This window comes from Excalfactoria chinensis, chromosome 6 (genome assembly GCF_039878825.1).
Source record: "Excalfactoria chinensis isolate bCotChi1 chromosome 6, bCotChi1.hap2, whole genome shotgun sequence".
Taxonomy (NCBI): Eukaryota; Metazoa; Chordata; class Aves; order Galliformes; family Phasianidae; genus Excalfactoria; species Excalfactoria chinensis.
Window position 1 is genome coordinate 22841603 of NC_092830.1, and position 21676 is coordinate 22863278.

Genomic DNA, 21676 nt, shown 5'->3' on the forward strand with positions numbered 1-21676 from the left:
TTCCAATTTCCAGGGCTGAATCAGGTGAGCTGCTTTCCCTGAGTGCTTCAGAGGCTTTCCCATCTCCAGAGCCTGTGACAGCAGAGAGCATCCCTTGTTCCATGGGACTACATCTGCTCCATGAATTTAAAATCAATCACATACGATGTTAGAAGTTGATCCTTCCAAGTCAACATTCTGCTTTTGTCTTCAGAGATCTTAAATAAAAATTCTAACTGTTGTTCCAAACAGCACACAGACATCAAACGTATGGTTGGCTGATTGGCTGTCACAAACAAGCTGACATTTGTGACACCTCTCTCCCCTTTCAGGATATTACCTCTTCATGTAGCATTAGGCTTCAATAAATAGCATCAAATCTATTTGTCACAGCTTAGCTTACTAATGGCCTATCCTTTGAGTGTTTTAGGCTCTCATCCATCATTTTTCATGCACTTATTGACATTTATCTTGATTTTTCTTTGAAGCTTTTCTTTCATTTTGTTAAGCTTTTATTATTATTGTTATTCCTTTTCCCTCCAAAATTATATATTCTTTTCTCCAGCAGAGGAGGGAAATAGATTTTCCACAGAACACCTTCAGAATTTAAGACTCATACAGAGCACAAAACAAAACCTACAGCAGTAGGTACTGGTATCGATTATTTGCTTCCATGTTGATAAGATAAGGTAAGATAGACATGTTTGGAGGAAATAAAGGAAATAAAATATCACTTGCACATGTTGATTTGGTGAGACCAGCCTGTTCCTATGAAAGTGCCTGTGTCGAAGGAACTCATGCTACTTCCTGGATGTTTCACCCCTCTGCTGAGGGTGTGCTGCTCACAGAGTCCATCGGAACAGCAGGTCTTACCACCTCACAGCCCACTGCCTGAAGTGGATCCAGAACTGCAGAATGCAGAACTGCACCAGCAGAGGAGAAAGCACTGACAGCACTGTTCAGTAACTCTTTCCCCACACAGATGTATCTGGAGAACAAGGTCTGTGCTCATCTTAACATAAAATCTTAGAGGTGTTGCTACATTTTCCTTCTTAAACAATTTAATTCTGGATGCATTTCATACCCATGAGAAATGTAATAGAAGTGTTTTGTTTTGCTTTGTTTTGTTTCGTTTTTTCTTGCTATTTTCCCTTCTTTTTTATCATCTCCCTTGTTGTCCTTCCCCGCCTGAGCCAGTCTGTCTTGATAAACTGTCATTTTCATTTGCCTGTTGTGTATTTTTTTTTTCTTTTCTTTTCATCTTCTTTTCCTGGAAACCAATATAAGCCTGGTGAAGACCTGCTGTTGGGAATAATAAATAAAGTATAGGTACACATTTCTTCTACCTTGGGGAAATACGTTGTCAAGATATTTAGAATATTTTATCACAGGCTGGGTAAAATTCCATGGACAAATATTATTGCAACCTTGATTTTTATTCCCAGCATGTAGTTTAGCAAATAACACTCTTGTCCAACTTCTAGCAAAGATGTTGCAGCTGCAGTTTCTTTTCTGTCTTTTCTTGCCTTTGTGAAAATAAATCATCCCCACTCTGTGGCAGTGAAATAGAGAGGTTACCATTCACATCTTTGGTGTTTCTTATCATCCTCAAAATAAATAGTCGCACCTGTGCAAGCTAAATAAATGGGAAGTGATGTCTTCCCTTTTTTGGAACCAGCAAATATGAGCAGCAAGCTGTCAGATGAAAAGAGAAAAAAAAACAAAAACCAATTACAATGAAATTTATTCTAGAAATTCTTGATCACTCTGAAAAACAGTTCTCAGCCTGTTTCAGCCTGCAGCTTTATGAAGGAAACTGTGAAGGTTATGATTAAAGTAACCCTTGAGATTCAGGCTACTGAGTTGCTGAGATAGGTGGTGCCAAATATCTTTAGCTCTCCTAAAATGCTAAATGCAGAACTGAAGCCAAAGAGACATACATACATATATATCTGACAGCTGCTACCCTGGGTCGCCCACTGGAGGTACCTTAGAAGAATATCACTTCATAAGACCTGAAAAAGTCTTCCCTAAAATTTATATGTGGTGTGAAAAACGTTCCTTGGGGGGAGAAAAATTGGCTGCACTAGGAGGACTTCAGGACACAGGAGAAACAAAGCACACTCAAAGTTTGAGACTGACAGTGAGGACCACAGCTATGTTTTAAGTAGATCACTGGGTCTGGCCTAAACAAAAATGTTAACATCCAAGTGGTTGATGGAGGAAATAAGGTTACTCACTGGTCTGCATAAGTAACTGATGATATGTGATGCTGGGAGGGCCATCACAGAAATAGGGTTCTGAAGGATGATCTGTTTAAGTACTCTTCATTTTAAGTGCCTCGAGGAAAGGTTTGTTTTGCTTGTCTGTTGCCAGAGACAAAAGCTGCTTAATCTTGTTTAATGTCTCTGAACATTAGTCCAAAGGAGCTGTTCAGAAATAATTGATACATGCTTATGGATTTCTTCTTGCATTTATTCAGACAAATTAAATCAAGTTCCATCATACACTGTCAAAAAACAAAAACAAAAACAAAACAAACAAACAAACAAACAAAAAACCAACCAAACAGAAAAAACCAAGCAAACAAAAAACCAAAAACTTGAAATAATGCTTTGAGCTCTCCCATGTCCACACACTTCACAGAAAAGCCTTAAGAAGACCATTTGGGCTGCATGTTCAGTTATGAGGTCCCTTCCAACCCGGGTCATTCTGTGATTTTGTGATTCTGTGATTTGTGGTCTCCTGGAATTGTTCAGCACTTTTACATTTTTGGGAATATCTCTCTGGAATCTGGGACTAATCAACCTAGGGTTTTATTTCACGTGTTTTAGTTAACGCAGGAAAATGATGGCATTAACTAGGAACGGCGTACCCTCCCCACCCCTCCCCGGCGATCCGGCCGGTAAGAGGAGCAGAAGCGCAGCTCCCCCTGCTGGGCAGCGCACACGCACCCCGAGCTCCCGACTGCTCCGCTCGCAGCACAGCCCCCACCGACACGTTCAGGAGCGCCGAAAAGCTCACACGCTCCCTCACCCAGAGCTCCGCCTGCCGGGCCGGAGTCCATCCCGCTCCTCGCAGCAGGACTACCAGCCCCAGGTTGCTCCGGGCTGCCGGGGGCGGTGCCACTCACCGCCTTCGTTCCGCCCCGCACTGCGCAGCATGGCCGGTTTCGCCGACTTGAACGTCCCGCAGGGCGCGGACAGGAAGGCCGTGCAGAGCCTGCTGGAGGCTGCGGCGCACCGTGAGTCGGGGCGGGGAGCCGGGCTGGGAGCGGGTGGATGTGTTGTTGAGGATGGGGTGTCGGGGCGGGCTGTGCTGGCGGGGCGGCGCTGGCTGAGGGCTGCAGCAGCGGCGGCGTGGAGGATGGAGAAGCGGGGCTGCACGGGGAGGAAGCTCCATGCACCGGTCCTGCCCTGCCCCGCGTAGGGCACGAGGTCTGTGCCGTGCCTGAACAGCGCTTTTAATATCTCCGGTTACTCTCCAGCCTCTGCAGAGAACTTGTTCCAGGGTTACTGATCTTCAGCACAGGCTTCATGGCTTCCTCTAGTCCTGTCCACCACGGCAGTCTTTCTCTTTGTATCACCCTTCAATCGTGGTCACATCTCCCCTCATAAAGCATCTTCCAGTCTGTTGCTGCAAGGCGCAGCCTTCGTGTCGATGCAGAGCCTGTGGTTTACCCCACTACCTCAGGCTCACAACCACCTCAGCCTGCACAGCTGTACCCATTAGGTAGCTGTGCATCTGTGTGTGTACCCCAGCACTGGCTGTGCATAGTCCCTTGCCCTTATTACTGTCAGTCAGTGAGGATGCGTTGTAAAGGCTGGGTTGTGCTAAAAGAAAAAATGGTACTCTTAAGACATGTCTTTGGTGGGTTAACATGGAGCAGAATTCACTGTGAAAGGTAAATGTGCACATCGGTATTAATTTTGAGATATTTAAATAGCAAGCATGTGACAGTTTTCTGCTTGTGTCCGTTTCCATTACTTGCTGAACAAAGCAGGCTCACAGTGTGTTTACTTTTTTAGTGGGATATTCTGCAGTTGCTCTTAATCATGTCATCGATTTTAAAGAAAAGAAACAGGTAATTTCTGTTCAGCTTCTTTGTTGGTCATGTGTTTGCTCTCTTAAATCTCTGTGCCGCTCCTCCCTCCTTTGTTTTTATGCACTCACTTAAATATAAATACAAAGGCCTTCATTTGTAACAGAACTCTGATTTATAAGTCTATATTACTGCCCTGGAGTTAATTTTTACTATGGTCTGTGAATTGTCCGTAGGAAATATTTTGTTAGTATGGTAAACTTATTTTTGGAGCTGGAACTTTTGTGTACATTCTAAACATCCTGTTGTATTTTGGATAACTTTGTTTTGTTCTCTTTAAAGGAAATACCCAAGCCAGTGTCTCCATCAGAGCTGTTTCCATCTTTGCCTATTGTGCAGGTGCGTTTATTATGTTCCAGCTATGTGTTGTTATACCGAGCTGCATTTTTTCCTTTCAGTTTATCCACTCCTCAGAGAAACACAGTGAGCCCTTCTTTCTGAAGGGCAGATACAATACCCAACAGATCAATATAAAATATGTATATGTATTATGTTAGGGAAGCATAACTACAGACTTCCACAAAATCATTATAGGCAAGAATTGGTGCAAGGCGCAACTTTCTTTTTATAGTAGACAGGGTGAAAGGTGCCACGAAGTTTGTCAGCTTTTAAAATCTTGTATTATTTTTCCATCATAGGGGACATCTAAAAGACTTAAAGTCTTAACCCGGCTGACACTTGTTGTTTCTGATCCTTCCCACTGTAATCTTTTGGTAAGTACATTCAGTGTATCTGTTTTTTGTTTGTTTGCTTGTTTAATTTAATTTTCTCAATGAAAGAATGACACTTTGGGAATTGTGTATTGGATTTAATGGATTTCGTAGGGTACTCGGTACTGATTTCTCAGACCAGATCTTTAGAATCTGAAGCATCGTGAGGGGATGTGCAAGCGTTTGTGAAACAGAATGTGATTGTGCTGATCACTTATTGGTATGGGGTAGCAGTTCTGTTCCTTTATTCTTTTATTTGAATTCCGGACTTCCATGTGTACACTAGAATACCAGGAGGGAGCCAAGTGTCTGTTTGTGGAGCTGTGTCCTTGAGACAAAAGGTATGTGAGTGGATGGGACAAGCCTCAAAATGACTTCAGAGAATTGCTTACAGTAGAGACCTACTATTTAATTAGATTATCATCTTTGTTTTAGGACTTGAAAATGGTGAGGAAGTTTTCTCATTATTATTTTGGTTATAATCATTGTGTATATGTTTGTCACCTGCCAGAAGTCAAGGTAGTCATTGTTTTCTCCTTTTGTAGAGATCTACATCTACAAACATAAGATTGTATGACATCATAGCTGTATTTCCAAAGACAGAGAAATTGTTCCATGTAAGTACTATCTGTGAGATGTTACAGAACTAGTACTAACCATTAGTGTCTTGGAGTACTTTGAATGCATGCTTTGTTTTGATTTTGTTTTCCATTTTATATAGCTTTGTCATGGAGCTAATTAAACAAATAGGTTCTGTGGTCAGCAGGCAGACTGAAAGACTGGAAGAAATCCTAGGAGGGTAAAGGGCCTTGATGTGAGCAGCTGGTCCTAAACGTCTGTGAGTGGTCTGGCTGACTTGCTTTCACATGCTCAGCTCAACTTCTTGTCAAAATGCTTTCCTTGCAAAATGGGGGGGAAAAAAAAGGTGACACATCTGACCTGTTGGAAGCTCCTGAGTCATATAATTAAGGATGAGTTGGAAGAGTTGGTAGAAGTGATCTGTCTGTACTGCCCTTGGCAGACAGAAGGCAGATATGCAATTTGAAGAAGGCACTGTGTCACAGAGATATCTAGAACAATCTACGTCTAAGACAGGGGCAGTAGGCCTGTGGGCTCTGCCCCCTGGCCCCAAGAATGGAAAGAGAAAAGGGAAAGGGGTAGGGAGATGGGAGTTGGGCTCAAGGAAACAAACAGAGCAGCAGCAACAACCTAAAGAGGAAAACTTATTTTACTAATTATGATATCAAAATGTAACATAACACAATATAGTATGATCTAATTGAAACTGGGGCTAATAAATCAAGTAAAATAAGTGAGAGAGAGAGAGAGAGAGAGGTTTCCGAAGACTGAGAAGCCTACTTTGAAATTGAAGGTGCCACAGCTTGGAAGCACGCCCACACTAGGCAGGGAGAGAGCAAGTGTCACTTCCGTGATGTGTTTTCCTCTCTGACCATGAGGTCCTCTGGGACATGTAATTCTTCTCTGTGCTCCACATGATGTTATGATGTGGAATACCAATAGCAAAAATTACAAAACCATGACACACTGGGACACTGACTGCAAATGTGAATCTCTTCGGAGGAATGCCGGAATTTACTTGGAGAAGAGAAGGCTCAGGAGGAAGCATTCAAGGTCAGGCTGGATGGGGCTCTGATCAATGTAGGTGTCCCTCTTCCTTGCAGGGGAGTTGAACTAAATGATTTTTAAGGGTCCTTTCCTATCCAAACCATCCTGTGATTGTTCATACCTAATGACCTGGATGAGGCAGAGTGGCAGAGAAAGGCAGGGAGAAGCTTCTCATTGATTTCAATTCTCAAGTGGGCTCACTCGGTTTGCCATGTGTTCAAGCAAGTACCTGAAACCTGTTAAAGGTAGTCAGCAGTAATACACTGTAGGGCTTTGGAGGGAGGGCAGAGGCTTGTCATGTAAAGGTGATTGTTTTGTTTTCAGACATCCCTCAGTTCTGCTGGTGCAGTTGGACATCTCTGGCTGGCTGTGGTTTCCCAGCAGATGGGGCTCTTGCCCATGGTAAAGCCAGGCAGGCACTGGGCTGTGCAACTGCTACATGGCGTTTTCTGGATGAAGTTTTTGTGTTTCAGATCATTTTAGGATGCTGGGTAACCTTAATCTGCCTGCATGTGTGACTTGTCCAGGAGCCAGAGCTGGGCTGAATTTGGGATGTTTAGAGAAATCTTCTCTGCAACTTTCCATGAAGTTCAGAAATTCCTCCTTAGGTGAAATTGTGACTCTTTATTTTATTTATTTATTTGTTTTCTCAGTGGTGTTTTCTGAGTTCTTGTCCCTGGAATCCTGTAGATATGCAGTCATTTGGGTCACTTCCTTTTGCATTGCACTTAAATTGCAAAATGGGAAAGTGTTTCTGGAACTGATTAGGAGGGCTTGTTTTCTCATCACTCAGGGGCAGCTTGCCTGCTTCTGTTGTGTATTCTTGCTCTCCACTTTTTTTCTTGGATTTCTCTCTTCTTGAATTTTCTGTGGCCTCACTGACATGTTTTCTAGGACATAATTCAGAGCTATTTGCATTGAGTGAATTCCTGTAAATCACCTCTGCCTAGGTGGTAGTTTGTACTCCACATAAGGATGGTGTTAGAAATGGCTATACGGTACTGCTAAACTTGCATTTCAGATTTGCATTTGTAGTATATTCAACCTGTATTCTGCCTAAGAGAGTTAATGAAGTTAGGGCATGAAGATAAAGTTCAGTTTGAAGGAAGTTCTATCAACAGCTAAGGTAAGAAACATTCCTAAAGCTGGGCCTCTGCTCTCATGTCTGCAAATTTCATGTGAACAGACCATTAATAGAAGAGTTTGCAGAGCCGTGGTCTGGAGTAGAGTGTCAGAATCCTGCAGCCCCGCCAAGGGACTTCAGCCCCACTGCTTTCATGCTGGTGCAAGGAGGGAGGGAAGGGCTGGCACCTGGCCCAGATGGATTTGGAGCACTGGATGGCAGGTTTCTGAGTGTGGAGAATTCCTCTATACATCGGAAATTCCTTTGAGCATTTTCAACACACTTCATCTTATTTGTTACAACACTGCTTACAGGTGTTAATCTGGTCCTATGTAATCATCTTTAGAGGGTAGACAGATATAATTCCTACAAGTCTTGTGTGCGTGAGATTATATGTAAATCAAGGGCTCACTTTTATGGTCATTTAATTTTCTGTATGTGTCAATGTGGAGATTTTCCACCCTTTGTTCCTTTATTCTCTATTAATACAGGATATGAATTGTAGTGTGAGCTCAAAGCTAAGCGTTTAAACCATGAGCTCAGGTGCCAACTTGAGACTTCTCCAGATGCTTGGTTTACAGAAACAGTTGTCTTTCTTATCCAGACAGGAAAGTGAGGAGCTGTGGTGTGGACCCAGTATTGGGCACGTGGCATCTTTCATCACTTCTAAAATTCTTTCCCTGTTTCAGTCTTTTCTTGGTTGCTGCTGGTAAAAATACTTGAACAGCTGCAACACTGAGAGAATAATGGATCCTATATTAGCTGTGTGCTCTTTTGCCAAAAACCAGCACTGCTTCTGCTTCTTTGAGCACTGCTGTTTTATTGGCACACGTGAAAGGTGTTGTACTACATTTCAAAACTGAACTGCCTCTGGAGAGGCATTTCTTGTATTAAGAAATGGCACGTCTAATAATCTGTTCCTGTTTCTTTGCTCTAGATTGCTTGCACAACTCTTGATGTGGATCTAGTATGCATAAATGTAACAGAGAAGCTTCCGTTCTACTTCCGAAGACCTCCTGTAAATATGGTAAATTGACACCTATATTGTTTTCTGTCTGTTAAGTGTCAGTCTGAGTTGAATTCCCTACAGTTTCTTTCTCACCATTCCCACTCAAGTGGTTCTTTTTATTTTCTTGCATAATTTATTGTTTTAGATGTCCTTCACTTCAAAGCCTCCACTTGCAGTATTTAAGACACAGTGAAGTGTGTTTGTTCTTTCTCCTTTCTACCCTGTTTCTGAAGACAGAAGGGGTGTTTCCAAGGAGTGAAAACAGAAGCTTATGATTGCTGCTGTGCTAACCAGTGAGGTGTAGTGTGATTGCTGACAGAGCTGCCTCTTAAATGAGAAGGGATGCAGCTGTGTCAGATAAATAGTCATGTAATTTAAAAGGTGGGAGAATGTGAATGGCAATGTTAATTTGGGAGAAGGACGTTGTGTTAGATATTCAGAGGGTGACGTATTGAATCCATACTTAGTCAAAGGAATGCCTTGGGAAGTAAGCCAAATGTGGGATTGCTCAGTATCCTCTGTGGGACTCGAGCTAGCTATCTGCATGTATCAAGTATTTTGCTAATATAATTCTGCCTACTGTAGGTGGTTTGGCAGAAGACTTAATCTGAACATGCGGTTATGTGAACCAGTATTTTCCTTTATGTTGCTGTTTGTTCTGCGTGGACATGTTTGGCTGGTGTTTTGGTGCTTTAGGATTTAAAGCTGGAACTGGCTAGAAGTCCTGCTTCTGTCTTTTAGAGAAGAATAACCTAGAATAAACCAGAATCAATCCTGAAACAGACCAAAATTAGTGATTTGGAATTTTTCACAGACTTAAAATTCAGTATTCCATTTGGGAATAAAAATGTTGTATGAAATGTCTGAAAATACCCTCGCTGCCTGAAACTCTAGGAGCTGACCCGGGTGAGGAGATACTTTCCTCATAAGCTGTTTCTCATCTTCCACGCTCCCAGCTTCAAGACAGTCTCTCAACGGGTTGTGTTCATCCTCAGGCAGTGAGGTTTGGTTGTTTCGATGCCAGGCTGGCTGGCTGGCAGCTGGAGGACCAGGGATGAGGTTAGGTGTATCCTTACTTTGAAATGTGTGTATTGCCATTACCTGTTTTGGTTTTGATAAATACAGTCTTTTCTTCTTGTTTGCAGATGTTGAACTAGCTCTGTGTAAAACATTTGATATATACATAGCTTCTGCTCAGCTTCCATGCAGCCATTATGGCTGTATTAATTCCATCTGTATTCAATTATTGGACTCTCTTACTGTATTAGCATTGTAGCGTTTTATAATATGAGTGAAAGCATAAAGTAGCATTTGGTGCAAATTTATTATAGGCCAAGGAATGAGGAGCTTCTAGCTTTGAATTGTCTTTACCACTGTGTATCCTATAGGAAGTTGTTCAACCTTTCTCTGTACATTCAAGAAAACAAGAATACAAGAGTTTTGGGGAGATACTTTCACAGACAGCAAAGGGTGTTGAAGCAACTGAATATACACTAAGTTCTGCTATTTGGAAACTGTACTGTGAGCTGCTGTTCTTTAAAATGATCACAGATAGCAGCACGGTGCCATGAGAGAGAGGAGACAGGACCTCACTGCTACATTTGTGCAAGGACGAATTCCTCATCTGCAAGATGTGGTTGCTGTGGGAAGCAGTGTTGTTGCTTATCACCAGCAGTGGAGCAGGAGGAAGAGGGTCCTTGAAGTTTCTGGGCATGTTTCTGATCAGCAGTAGTTACTTGCCTTGTCCTCTCTGTGACAGTGGAAAGCCAATTACAACTATTATGTAGATGTTATTTCTTTGTTCATTAAACCTCATCTTTCTGTCCTCCTAAGACACGCAACTGGTGTACAGTAAAATTTTTCCCCCCTTCATTTCATATGATACTGTATTCCTGCTGGAACAGTTTCTCCTATTTTATCATAACACAGTTAAACTGTGAATAAATTGCATCAATAATAGTCAGTGGTTGTTGAATTGTTTTGCTTCTCTCCTTTTGATTTTTTTGATCACTTTCTTTCATGTGAAGGCAATAGATCGAGGCATTTACTTTGAACTTCTTTACACGCCTGCCATCAAAGACTCCACAATGAGAAGATACACAATTTCAAATGCGATCAGCCTGATGCAGATCTGCAAAGGAAAGGTAAGCTCTCGAAGTGAAAGCAAGCTAATTAATTCGGTTCAAATTCTTCTGGAGTTGTACAGACTGAACCATTTTAAATGAGTGTCAATGATACAGTTTCTGAAGCTGTGACTGAATCTGTGCCTGCTAATACAAGGACACAATTATTCTGGCTCCATATACTTCCAGCCATGCATCTCTGCATGTTTTCTCCTACGCTGTCAAACTGCCTGGTTCTTTTTTTTTTTTCTTTTCAGAATAACCTATCTGTTATTTTGGTATGCAATACTCAGAACAAAAGGGAAAAAGTTTGCACTGGATCTGAAATCCACGCGTCTCTTTAAAATTCCCCACATCAAAGTTCTGATTTGCCAAAAGCACTTTTCTGAATATATACCTTGAAGATGGGCAAAAAAAATAAGATAGAAATCCTGTTTGTTTAACTGTTAGGAAATCCCCAGTGCAGAGAACAGACCCAACAGCTTGCTGGCCCAAAGCCAAGGTTTTGCTGAAATCAGATCAACTACATTCTTCCCTGCTACTGAAACCAAGGGAAGAAGTAATCCTTGAGGCTGAGATGCCAGTACTCCATTGCTTTCATACCTCATGTCCTCTCAGGCCATCAGGCTAAGCTCCCTGCTATGTGGGTTCTCTCATGCTGCTTACTTTTAACAGGGAAGCGTATAATAGTGCGTACCAGAGTTAAAAGAGATTGTGCAACATCACTGTTGCTAGGAAGGGCTTTTGCTGCGCTTAGCTAGTCTAGAGAAGCTAAGACTGGCATTACCCTGCAGATGCATTCTGAAGTGGGATATAGGGCTTGGGAGGCCAATTAAAAGCAGAATCTTCATTATTGCAGTTCCCCCTAGGAATGACAACCTGTCTTATAGGACAGGGGTCCCTAAATAGGTGAGTTCCCTTGGTGTTACAGAAGAAGTGTCTTTCCTGAGAAGCCCATTTCTGGGGGTTAATCACACGAGATACTGACTTTGACAAAAGGTGCATTCACATGGAAACATATGGAACTCCTTTTTGCCTGTTGTCATTATTCCTCTGTGCAGCTGAAGATATGTTTCTCACTCAGTTGTTGTGTGTATCACGCAAATTGAGTTAACATCACGGAGTGAGTGAGTTGTTTGGTCTGTGCTCTAGAGCCTTTTCTTTCTACATATGTCTATCTAATACACCATTTGTGTGTGGGAGGTAAATTGGCTGACTCTGGGCACCATGATTTGTTGTAAGCCATTGAAAGAGCTAGAAATGGATTACTAGTTTGTCATTGTTTCTTGCCTGTATTTTTTTGCCTCTGGGCTTGTTACCTGGTGAGCCAGCAGGGATGGCTATTAGTGCTTGCTGGCAGTTTCTCTGTCAGTTATGTAAAGGCCCTTTTTACTAAGATGTGGTGAGGCTGTTCCATGGGCTGCTCTCATTGGCACTTTGCACACCAGCCACCTTTTGTAACCCACAGCTGCTGAGCTTGGTAGCAGCTTTTGTATCCTTTTCATCTATTGTAGTAGCACAGAGAAACTTCCAGAAACTTACTGGGCAAGGAGCTGATCTTCAGCAGAGTCCCTAGAATGTGTTCAAATCTGCAGGGAATGGGGGAGGGAACCACTTGTCTTGTCAGACCCAAGGTGTGTATAGCCACAGTCTTTCACCTTCTGTGTTTTGGCAACAGTGTTTCTTACTGCTCCCAGAGCAGTGTGCTGAACAGCTGCTTTCTCTTTTACCTGAAGAGATAATGGTTTGCCTTTGAGTTTTTCCCTTAGCCCTTGCCTTTGCTTGCTTCTCCTCTGTTTGCTAGCTGTACTTTCCCTGTCTGCTTGTATCCTCCCTTCTTACCCATCCTCTAACTGGAAGTCAGTTAGCTTTGAATCAGCCAGAGCATATCTCCTGTACGTAGCAGTGAACTGCGGTCCTGCAGGGATGGGTTCAAGATGGCACAGCTGCTCTGGAGCTTTTCTGAGTTGAGAAGACAGGAATTGGTTTTTACAGCTCAGAGCAGCAGACTTGTATTTTCACAGTGAACTCTCACAGTCAGCGCTGATGAAGCTCAAAAGCACCCTTGAGGACTGTAGTACAGTCACTTTAAAGGTGAACTACACAGAAGGAAACATCCTCGGCTCTGTGCTGTTAAGTCGCTTTGATGTATGAATTGCTTCTGCTCCTGGCTTTCCTTATGCTTGTGCAGAGTTCTCAGCCCCTTCTTTTCCTCCTTGACACATGAGGAAATCTTGGGCACAGTATGCGCAGTGCAGTCATTTCCATACAAATACCTCTTTCATGGTTTGAGTTCCAGCTGTGCACAGAGCATTTTCTTCCAACAACTGCCCTGCTCTTTGCTGGGGGGTGGTAGGATGAGTGAAGCAGTACTTTGGGAAGGGATCATAAGCCCCACCGTGTAAGTGGAGGTAGCATGGTGTGTTGGTGGTACTGACGTCAGAGAGGGAAAGTCTTTTGTTGCCTCAGTATCAATTTCACTCTCACCCACTCAATCAGGAATTCCCAAAGCCTTTACTTTACATATATATATATTATTTTTATTTTATTTATTTTTATTTTTTTCAAGTGCGTGGAGTCTTTTTTCTGCTGCAGTTTCCACCTGAGCTAAACAATCTTCCCTTGAGTGAGCATCCTTAGACGTTTAATATTATAAGAGCACTGGCAGCTGAACTGTGCTATATGCCAGCCCATAAGCAGTCATGTACCTGTTGTGTAGAAAACCTTTGGGAGTGAAGGAAGGAGGGTGGCTTTCTGCCTGGTGCTTTCAATGGTGATTCAGGTTTGAGGAAGCTCCATGTATGGTGTGAATTGGCTGCCTTTACCTGACTGCAGACTGATTTTCTCCATCAGCATGAGTCTGATTAAGGCAATATGAATGGGCTGGGTTTTACTGCAATGCAAAGAGTACGTTGAAAATTTAGGAGTCAGACTTTCTAGAGCTGTGGTTTGTAAGCTGCATCAGTGGGCTCCTGGGATTCTCTTACAAGTTCATCTATGCCTTCCTTAGTATAATGCTCAGCATCCGCTTTGTGCCTGACTGCTCTTGTGTGTCTCCCTGTCCCTTTCAGCTACTATCACCAAAGGCAGTAGTACTTAACACAGTGTGTTAACTCTGCATTTCTTCTTTTCCCTTTAAGTCCCTTCAAAGTCCTCTATAAGAGATATGGGTGCACTTGTTTAATAGCATCACTAAGATTTATACTTCCTGGCCATAGCCCTCTAAAAGGTGCGTTGCTTATTCAGCTCAGAGCTCTCTGAGCTTAGCTTTATAGCAAAAAGGAGGACTTGTCCATGTGGCCTTCTCTCTGCAGAGACTGTGGATGTAGCCTGGACTTTTTTGTTTCCTCAGACTGGTGGAGTTGTGTTCATCTGAGTGCACCAGACAGCCACAGTTAATTGTGTTGTCAGCCTGAACTTAGCTAATGCTCATGGAGTCGTTGCTGCTTGTAAGTTTTCCATTTCTTGATGCTGTCTGACAGATGAATGTTTATTCTTTTGTTCTCTTGTGTTTTGCAGAACATCGTTATATCTAGTGCAGCTGAAAGAGTAAGTTCTGGGCTTTTGTTCAAGTGAAAACAATTTAAGCATTTATTTGCAGCTCAAAATACTTAAAATTACGATTTTTATGTGTTAATATATAACTAAAGTTCTAAGATCACCACCTTGTATGCTTTTAATCAATTGTTTTACTGAAGAATTGTGTGGTTGTTTTTTTTTTAACCTGTTTGTTTTGCTTTGTTTTTGTTGCTATGGTATTTTCTGTGACAGTTTTCTTACAGAGAGGGACTCTGTTTTGCAAAATAGTGGTATTTTCCTGATGTTGTAGTACATCTTCAGGAGCTTGTTATTACGTAGCATTTAATTTTGCTTTCATGAATGGCCGCTTCTGAAATAGCTTTGTCCTATGTGCTCACATTCTGCCAGCCTCCAACCTTCTTTGTTTTGTTCTAGCCTCTAGAATTACGAGGTCCTTATGATGTGGCTAATCTGTATCCTTTTTCCAAGTCAGAGATGGCAATTAATAGTAACATGTGAAAGTTAATTGGTTTTGAGATTTTTTCCATCCCTTGCTCTCCTTGAACTTTACCCAGTGATGCTTGTTGGTGACTAATTCAATGAATCAGAGTGCTGCGTGGGTGTGGAAGGAGCAACACAGATCTTGGTCATGGAGTGACATGAACTGTTGCTGTAAATAGTGATGTCTGAGAATGGTTAAAGATGAGTTCTGTGTTGTGATATGTGTTGATATTTGTGTTGAGTGTAAGTGGGAAAAGGAGTAAAAAAGCCATAATCATAGATCTTTGAATAAAAAAAATAAATCTGAAGTCAGCGAGCACTGTCGACCAAACCACAAATTACTTCTGATCTCACAGGCACTCGATCTTTGATAGTAGAAGCCATAAAATCATGTTTTTATTTAGGAAAAATGAGGCTGCTATCTTAGTACTAGTTACTTTGGCTCTTAATTTTTCAGTCCTTAGTTCCATATGTACTATCAAGTAAAGGACTGTGTTCTTGATAGAGAGCATCATTTCTCCCTTTCTTACAGGAATTCAGATGTGTTTTTCCTTTTCCCTGCCTCTAGGTGTGTGTTCAGACTGCCCTTTGAAGGGGAGGCATTTGCTCTGAGTCGTGAGAACCGTGTGGGAGGGTGTGCAGGCTGGAAGGATTTTACGTGTAACGTTTTCTTCCCTCTTAAAAAGAGCAGTGAGGCTTAACTCAAATTAACATACCTAATTTGGTGTCATCCCTATTCAAGGTGGCTGGGAATTTTTCAACATAATGCTGTTGTATCAGACAGTGCCCTTTCTCACAAAGCTGAATTTTTCAAGGGGGTAGCTTTTTATTTGATTCTATGTTCTAAATAAAAAGATTCTTATGTTGACAGACTTTTGTTTTCAAATGACAGCTGCTTGTCTGGAAAAAAGCAGCATTGACAGGAGCCTTCCAGGAGGGCTTCTGGGGAACTGCAGCCGGGAGAACTGGGTGCCTCAGGTCTCTGCCTCTGGGTAACCTTATGCAAAATGTCACTCTGAGTTACGGCGTTGCTAATTCCCAGTTATTTGTAGAGTAAGCAAATCTGTCATCCAGTCTTCCTTCTTCCTTTTATTCCTTCCTGTGCGTTTTGATCCTGAATAAAGGTGACAGAGGTTTGCTGTTTGGCCTGTCAGAAGGTGAAGCCAAGGCAGCTGTATCCACCAACTGCAGAGCCACCATACTTCATGGAGGTAAGTGAAAAACATGTGCAAACTTAAGCAATTCTTGCATTTGTTAAGGTAAGTTCATGTTAGTACATGTTTTCCAAAAGGTCTGAGACCATAGAGAGTAAGTCAGCTTGGGGTTTTTCCTGCCTTGTTCAGTGAATGAAAAGGAACTTCTGCATCAAGAGATGATTGCTGTGCTAGCAAATCACTGGCTGAATTGGTGGTGCTGTCTACTGGAGTACTTGCTTTACCACATTAAAAAGACTCATAAATTGTTTAGCTGCAACACAGATCTGTTCATTCTCCTGTGTTTTGAAAATACCTTTTTTTTTTTTTTGTTATTTTTTTCCCGAAAGAGTTGAATGCTTATAACTGTGACAGCAGCAGAAACTGTGTTATTGAATTCAAAACACGTTCATCCAGATTTTTTTTGCCCTTGCCTTCTTGCAGCGTGACTACAGAAGCAGTCATTGCTGTGTTTCTCTGATACTTCATTATGTGATCTGCTTCTGACTAGCTCATTTTTTGGTGTGGACCATTTCAAACTTGATGCAAAATGTGGAGTCCCATGTGCCTGATGCTTAGGAGGAGGTGTTTCTTATGGTGTACTATGACTTTAAGTTCTGGTGAAACAATGCTTGCTTTCTTATACTCAGCAGAGGAAGTTTGCATTAGCTTTCTTCTGATATTCCTGTCCATTTTAATATTAAAGAAAGTAGAAATGTAGCATTTTGCCCCCTGAAGAAATTAAAAGGTTGAATTATGTGTCCAGATGACGGTTTGTGTTCTAGCAATCAGTGTGTACTCTCACTTTGCTCTATGGCCCTTTCATTCACCAGCTCTAACCTCCTTTTCATTCACCTGCTGTAACCTCCCTTTCACTTGCTTATTTGCTGGTTCTTGGTGTTCCTAGATTTTTGTTGCATATTTCAATGGCAATTTAATTTTGTCACCAAGTTGCGTATCTAGCTGTTAATTTCTGCTTCTTCCAGGATTTGTTGGATAGGTAGGTTCTAGTCTTCTTAACAACTTTAGTTGCTCTAAGTTTCAGACAGAAGGTAGAATTTGGTTAGCATTTGTTGTTTCAGTAGAATTGCAGTTTGAATATACTGTAATTCATAGTGAGTAGCTATGATCTCTTCAAGAATGCATTTCTATGAACAGGGTTGTCCAGTCTCCTACGCTACTCATCTACATCATGACAGTGTTGGAAGAATTTCTTTTAAGTTTATATGGAATTTCTCAAGACCTTCATTTTTCTTATCTGTGAGGTTAAAAATATAAATAAATAGATAAATAAATGTAATTTTCCTGTGCCCCAAAGAATAGTAGACCAGAATAAGTCAGTATATTTTGGCAAAGCTCTTACGAAACCACTTTGCTAGCAAGAGTATTTGTTAGCAGCCTTGTCTGCCTCAAATCTTCAGTGTTTGCAGCGAAGCACTGTAGTAGTGGTTCTGAAATTGGACTGGTTCTACTGGGTGTTTGGCAAATGTATGAGGAGTAGCATGAGTAGCATGAAATGGTAATGCTGGGAGCTCTGTAAATAAAAGATGGTTGAATGCTATGAAGCTACTTACTTGGTATGTATATGTGAGCCTCTGCCAGTATAGCTGTGCCAATATAGTCTTTTTAAGAACCCTGAAGTATGTAAATGTTTATTTATTTTATTTGAGAACACTGTTTTGCTCAGAAATACTGAAATGCTTTTTGATATGTGTTCAAGAATGTGTCTTTCTGTCAATATGGAACTAATGAAGCCTGCTTTCCTATGGTTTCAAGTCTGTCCCCCCAACCCCCTTCCCCCAAAGTCCCAGCAGACCTCAGTTTTCCCTCATTCTTGCTGTAATTCTGCACCCACCCTCATATTTCCCACTTCTGTTTCCTGAGTGTGTCCTACATCCTGCCTGTGCAGGTTGCTTACCTGCTGTGTGTGCTGCATGGTTGGCTGTTAAACATGCTGAATTGCAGCAAGCATGCATTAAGTGCATTAGTATCAGTTTATTTGAGGTAATTCAGCTTTTATTTGTATGTTCCAGAAACTCGGAAGAGTGCCTGTGGGGTAGTTTACACAGTGAAGAAGCTTCACAAGGTTGAGGAGGAAGAAACAGTGCCAGCCTGCAAAAAGGCTAAGACTCAAGCTTGAGCCAGTTGTCAACAGGAGCCTCCATCCAGTCTTTGCCCAGGGGCTGAGTCTTCCTTCACCCTCCAGCTGACTTGGTTCTTCAGTTGCTGATTGTTTAGCCTGAAGAAGAATTATTCTTCTGGTTTCCAAGTGAGGAATTCTGTTGGAATGGAACTGCTGAATGGTATTTTACCACATCTGGAAGGTCATCCTATTGCTGGGCTTCTGGACAAGGGCAGGAAGGCATCACTCCCCCTTGTCCTATGTCTTCAGGAATCGTTGTGAACTTGCTCAATAGAAAGTATCCCTAAGGCAGAAATATTGTGTCAGTGTACTTTTTTTTTTAATATGAAAATGTTTTCGAGAAGGTATGCATATAAAGTCTCCCTCTTATAGTACCTGAAGTTTTAAAACATGTCTCTGTACTAAACCTTAGAACCATGAGTCAGTAAAGTGTGCCTTAAATGGCCTAAAAGAATAATTGTGCAGTAAAAACTTTATCTACTTTCTATTCTGTTTTGTGATCAACAACAATCCCAGCATCCATTGCTTGCTAGGAGAAATCTTTGAGTTTGTATCACAGGAACACTGACTAAATTAACCTGTTGGACACACAGTGCAAAGATTATCTCTGTCCCTGAAATCAAACTATCCCAACTTAAAGCCAAACAGTAACATGAAACATTTGCCATGGATAGGAAGGAAGAGCCCAAGGTTATCCTCAGCGTGTGCTCAGCATGGTGTGTAGTTGCAACATAACAGCTGCCTCACCTAGACCTGAGCAGTCTCCATGTCACACAACTTTTACTGTGTCATGTTGTTTTTTTAATGTCCAGATTGTTTTGCTACCTCCTGACTTTCCAGTTTTCCTTGCTGTTAGTGCTTCAGTAAATCTAATCCAAAAAAGCAATTATAACAGATTTCTAATCAGTGAGGCATTTTTAGACGTCTTCCAAATGTTGACTCAAGTTTCTCTTTTGACCAATATAAAAATTACATAAGATGCTGTACTTATGATGCTTTTGTGCCAGCTTCACTCTGAATATTCCAGTCGTTGTCGTCCCCGTCCCGCCCCCCCCCCCCCCCCCTCAGGAAAGACTCTGAAGCCTTGGAGCATGACCAGAGAAGAGCAACAAAGCTGTGAAAGGTCTGGAGCACAGGTAATATGGGCTGAGGGAGCTGGGATTGTTCAGTCTGGAGAAGAGGAGGCTCAGGGAAGACTTTTGTTCCCTACAAGTCCCTGAAAGGAGGTTACGGTGAGGTGGTGGTCAGCCTCTTCTCCCAGGCAGCAGTGGTAGAACAAGAGGTAATGGCCTCAAGTTGCAGCTGGGGAAGTTCAGATTGGATATTAGGAAAACTTTCTTCTCAGAAGCAGTGGTGATGCACTGGCACAGGCTGCCCAGGAGGTGATGGATTCACTGTCTCTGGAGGTGTTCAAGAAAGGTGTAGATGTGGCGTGGTTAGAGGGCTTGCTGTTGATGGGTAGATGGTTGGACCAGATGATCTTAGTGGTCTTTTCTGACCTCAGTGATGTTGTGATTCTCTATTCTTATCTGACAACAAGCTGAGGGGCACAAATTGTGACATGTAAAGTACTGCAGAAACCTTGCAGTCAGTTATCTCTGAGCTCTTAGTGGCTAACGAAGCTCTCAGTAGGCTAATAGTTTTATAAAACGCTGGTGTAAGTCACAACAGCTTTTGCATCATTCAAAAAGCAATAAAGTAGTTTTTCCTTTGATTTTATTTTAGTTGTCAACATCATGATAAGAGTCTATTTTATTACTGGTGTTGAGTTACAATATCAATATTATTGATGTTATATATAGTGGCTTCTCATTTATGGACTTGCCTCCAAAATAAGATTCTAACCAAATAAAGAAGCACTGGAACTGTGCCTGTTTAGTGTAACTTTTATGAGTTATGTACTACCATGCCTTGGTGTGAGCGTGAGAAGTGTTTTGTAACTAGCATGCAGGAGGAAGCTTTTGAATGCAAGATATCCTACTTTCACTTGTTTGACCTCAACTAGGAAAATGTAACTTCTGCATCTTTGCTCTTTAAGTAGATACAGTGCTTCAGGAACTGTGTGGGAAATTTCTTTTTCTCCCAGTTTCCAGGAGCACTGAACTGCTGCTCAGTTATTAAGACAGTCAAGATGAGTTAGCCAGCACTGATGTAATTTTTGTTTCCTGGAAGATATGTTCCCAGTGTCCAGATGATTGTGCAGAAACAAGTACAGAAATATTAGCTTGAAGAGGGGGACGGCCAGCAGAGACGTGCCATAGTTCTTATGGGGAAAAAAAAAAAGTGTGTTTTCAGGTGACACAGATTACAGTGCTTGTTGTGTGAAAAGTCTCATCTGTCTAAATCTGTTGCTTCAGTGCAGGGTAGTTGGTTGCAGACAGAATAGGCATTTGTTCTGCCTCCTTCTCTGTGGGGTTTTTGTAAATTCATTTCCAAAGTTGGCATTCCAGGAATAAATACTCGTCACTGGCCATTCCTGACCTTGTTTTGTTGCCCAGGACTTTGTTTTGGCCACACTGTAAAGTCTGTTGGCTGGAAGCCAGCTTTACTGGCTTGTGAATCTTTGTGGGAGCCTGTGGCGTATTTCACTGGGAGGCTGCTCTGTGGAACGTTCAGAATTTAACTGAACATGGCGTGTGATGTCCCAGTGAAACTGCACATCAATGTCTCTGCTTGCTTAAGATTGTTCTGCCTCTACTTGAAGCTGTTGCTCCACACTGTAAGCACCGACCGCTGAGAAAAAGGGATTTAAAATCAAACTCAGTGATAAAACTGTAGCTTTGTATCTTACTAGACACTTAAGTACCAGCTTTCTGCTTCTGTATGTGTGTTTGTGTGTAATGGAAAGGCAGTATTTATCCAGCAGTGGCAGGAAGGTAGCTCAAGAGCTGGCTACTTAGGGCAGCTGAGACTTTTTTCTTTGAGTATTTATGAATTTTAGAGGCTAAGGTATGAACTTTGATGAGAGAACTGTCTGGTGCATGCTTACTGCTCCATAATACACTCAAGCAAGTACAAAGAACCACTCTTGTTTATTTCATCTAAGTCAGTACAAAATGTACAGAAAAAGCAGTACAAATTTACAAATATACATCATCTATTTTTACATTCTTCAATCATCAGGCTCTGTAGTAGTCTAGCTTTAAGAAATCCACATTCCCAATACTGTCTCCTCTCACCTTCATCACGTTGCATCTGAATCCTGCAGTTCATATGGCTACATGATGGAGCTCTGTCCATGAGCTCTTTATGAGCCACGATCACTATAGCATGTGTAAACCCTATTACTGAACTGTTCCTTTAAATCCACTTAGGGTCTTTCATTACTCCTTCTTCCATTACTCTTTGTCTCTTCCACGTATCACCACTCATGTAATATAGTTTTCTGATAGTGAGAATTTTGCAGAGGCATGGCAGCAATTGCAAATGTTAGCTATTGAGAGCTGTGGGAAGGAAGGTGTGATGGAAGTTGCTAAGGTTGGTAATGGTGCCATCAAGACAAAATGGCTCATGTTGCTGACAAAGATTGCATTGCAATTTAAAACTATAAAAAAATATTACTGACAATCATTAAAAATTACCTTTAAAATAAATAAGAATAAATAAAGCTATTTCAAAATCAGCAGAAACTTGATGCTTAATCTGCCT

General features: G+C 41.7%; 1 protein-coding gene across 2 annotated transcripts; it reads left to right on the top strand.

Annotated features, from left to right (window-relative positions):
* The first annotated feature begins 2929 nt into the window (after positions 1-2929).
* Positions 2930-21661, top strand: RPP30 (ribonuclease P/MRP subunit p30). Of its 2 annotated transcripts, XM_072340697.1 has the most exons (11): positions 2930-3223; positions 4008-4063; positions 4364-4420; positions 4720-4794; positions 5337-5408; positions 8478-8567; positions 10577-10693; positions 14192-14221; positions 14627-14664; positions 15824-15903; positions 17919-21661. In XM_072340697.1, the coding sequence occupies exons 1-11, from the start codon at positions 3142-3144 to the stop codon at positions 18023-18025; spliced, it is 804 nt and encodes a 267-aa protein (XP_072196798.1). In that variant the 5' UTR covers positions 2930-3141; the 3' UTR covers positions 18026-21661. The 2 variants fall into 2 exon arrangements, with proteins under 2 accessions (XP_072196798.1, XP_072196799.1); XM_072340698.1 differs by lacking the exons at positions 14192-14221; positions 14627-14664 and having other exon boundaries at positions 3044-3223; positions 15817-15903; positions 17919-18514.
* Positions 21662-21676: the final 15 nt, after the last annotated feature.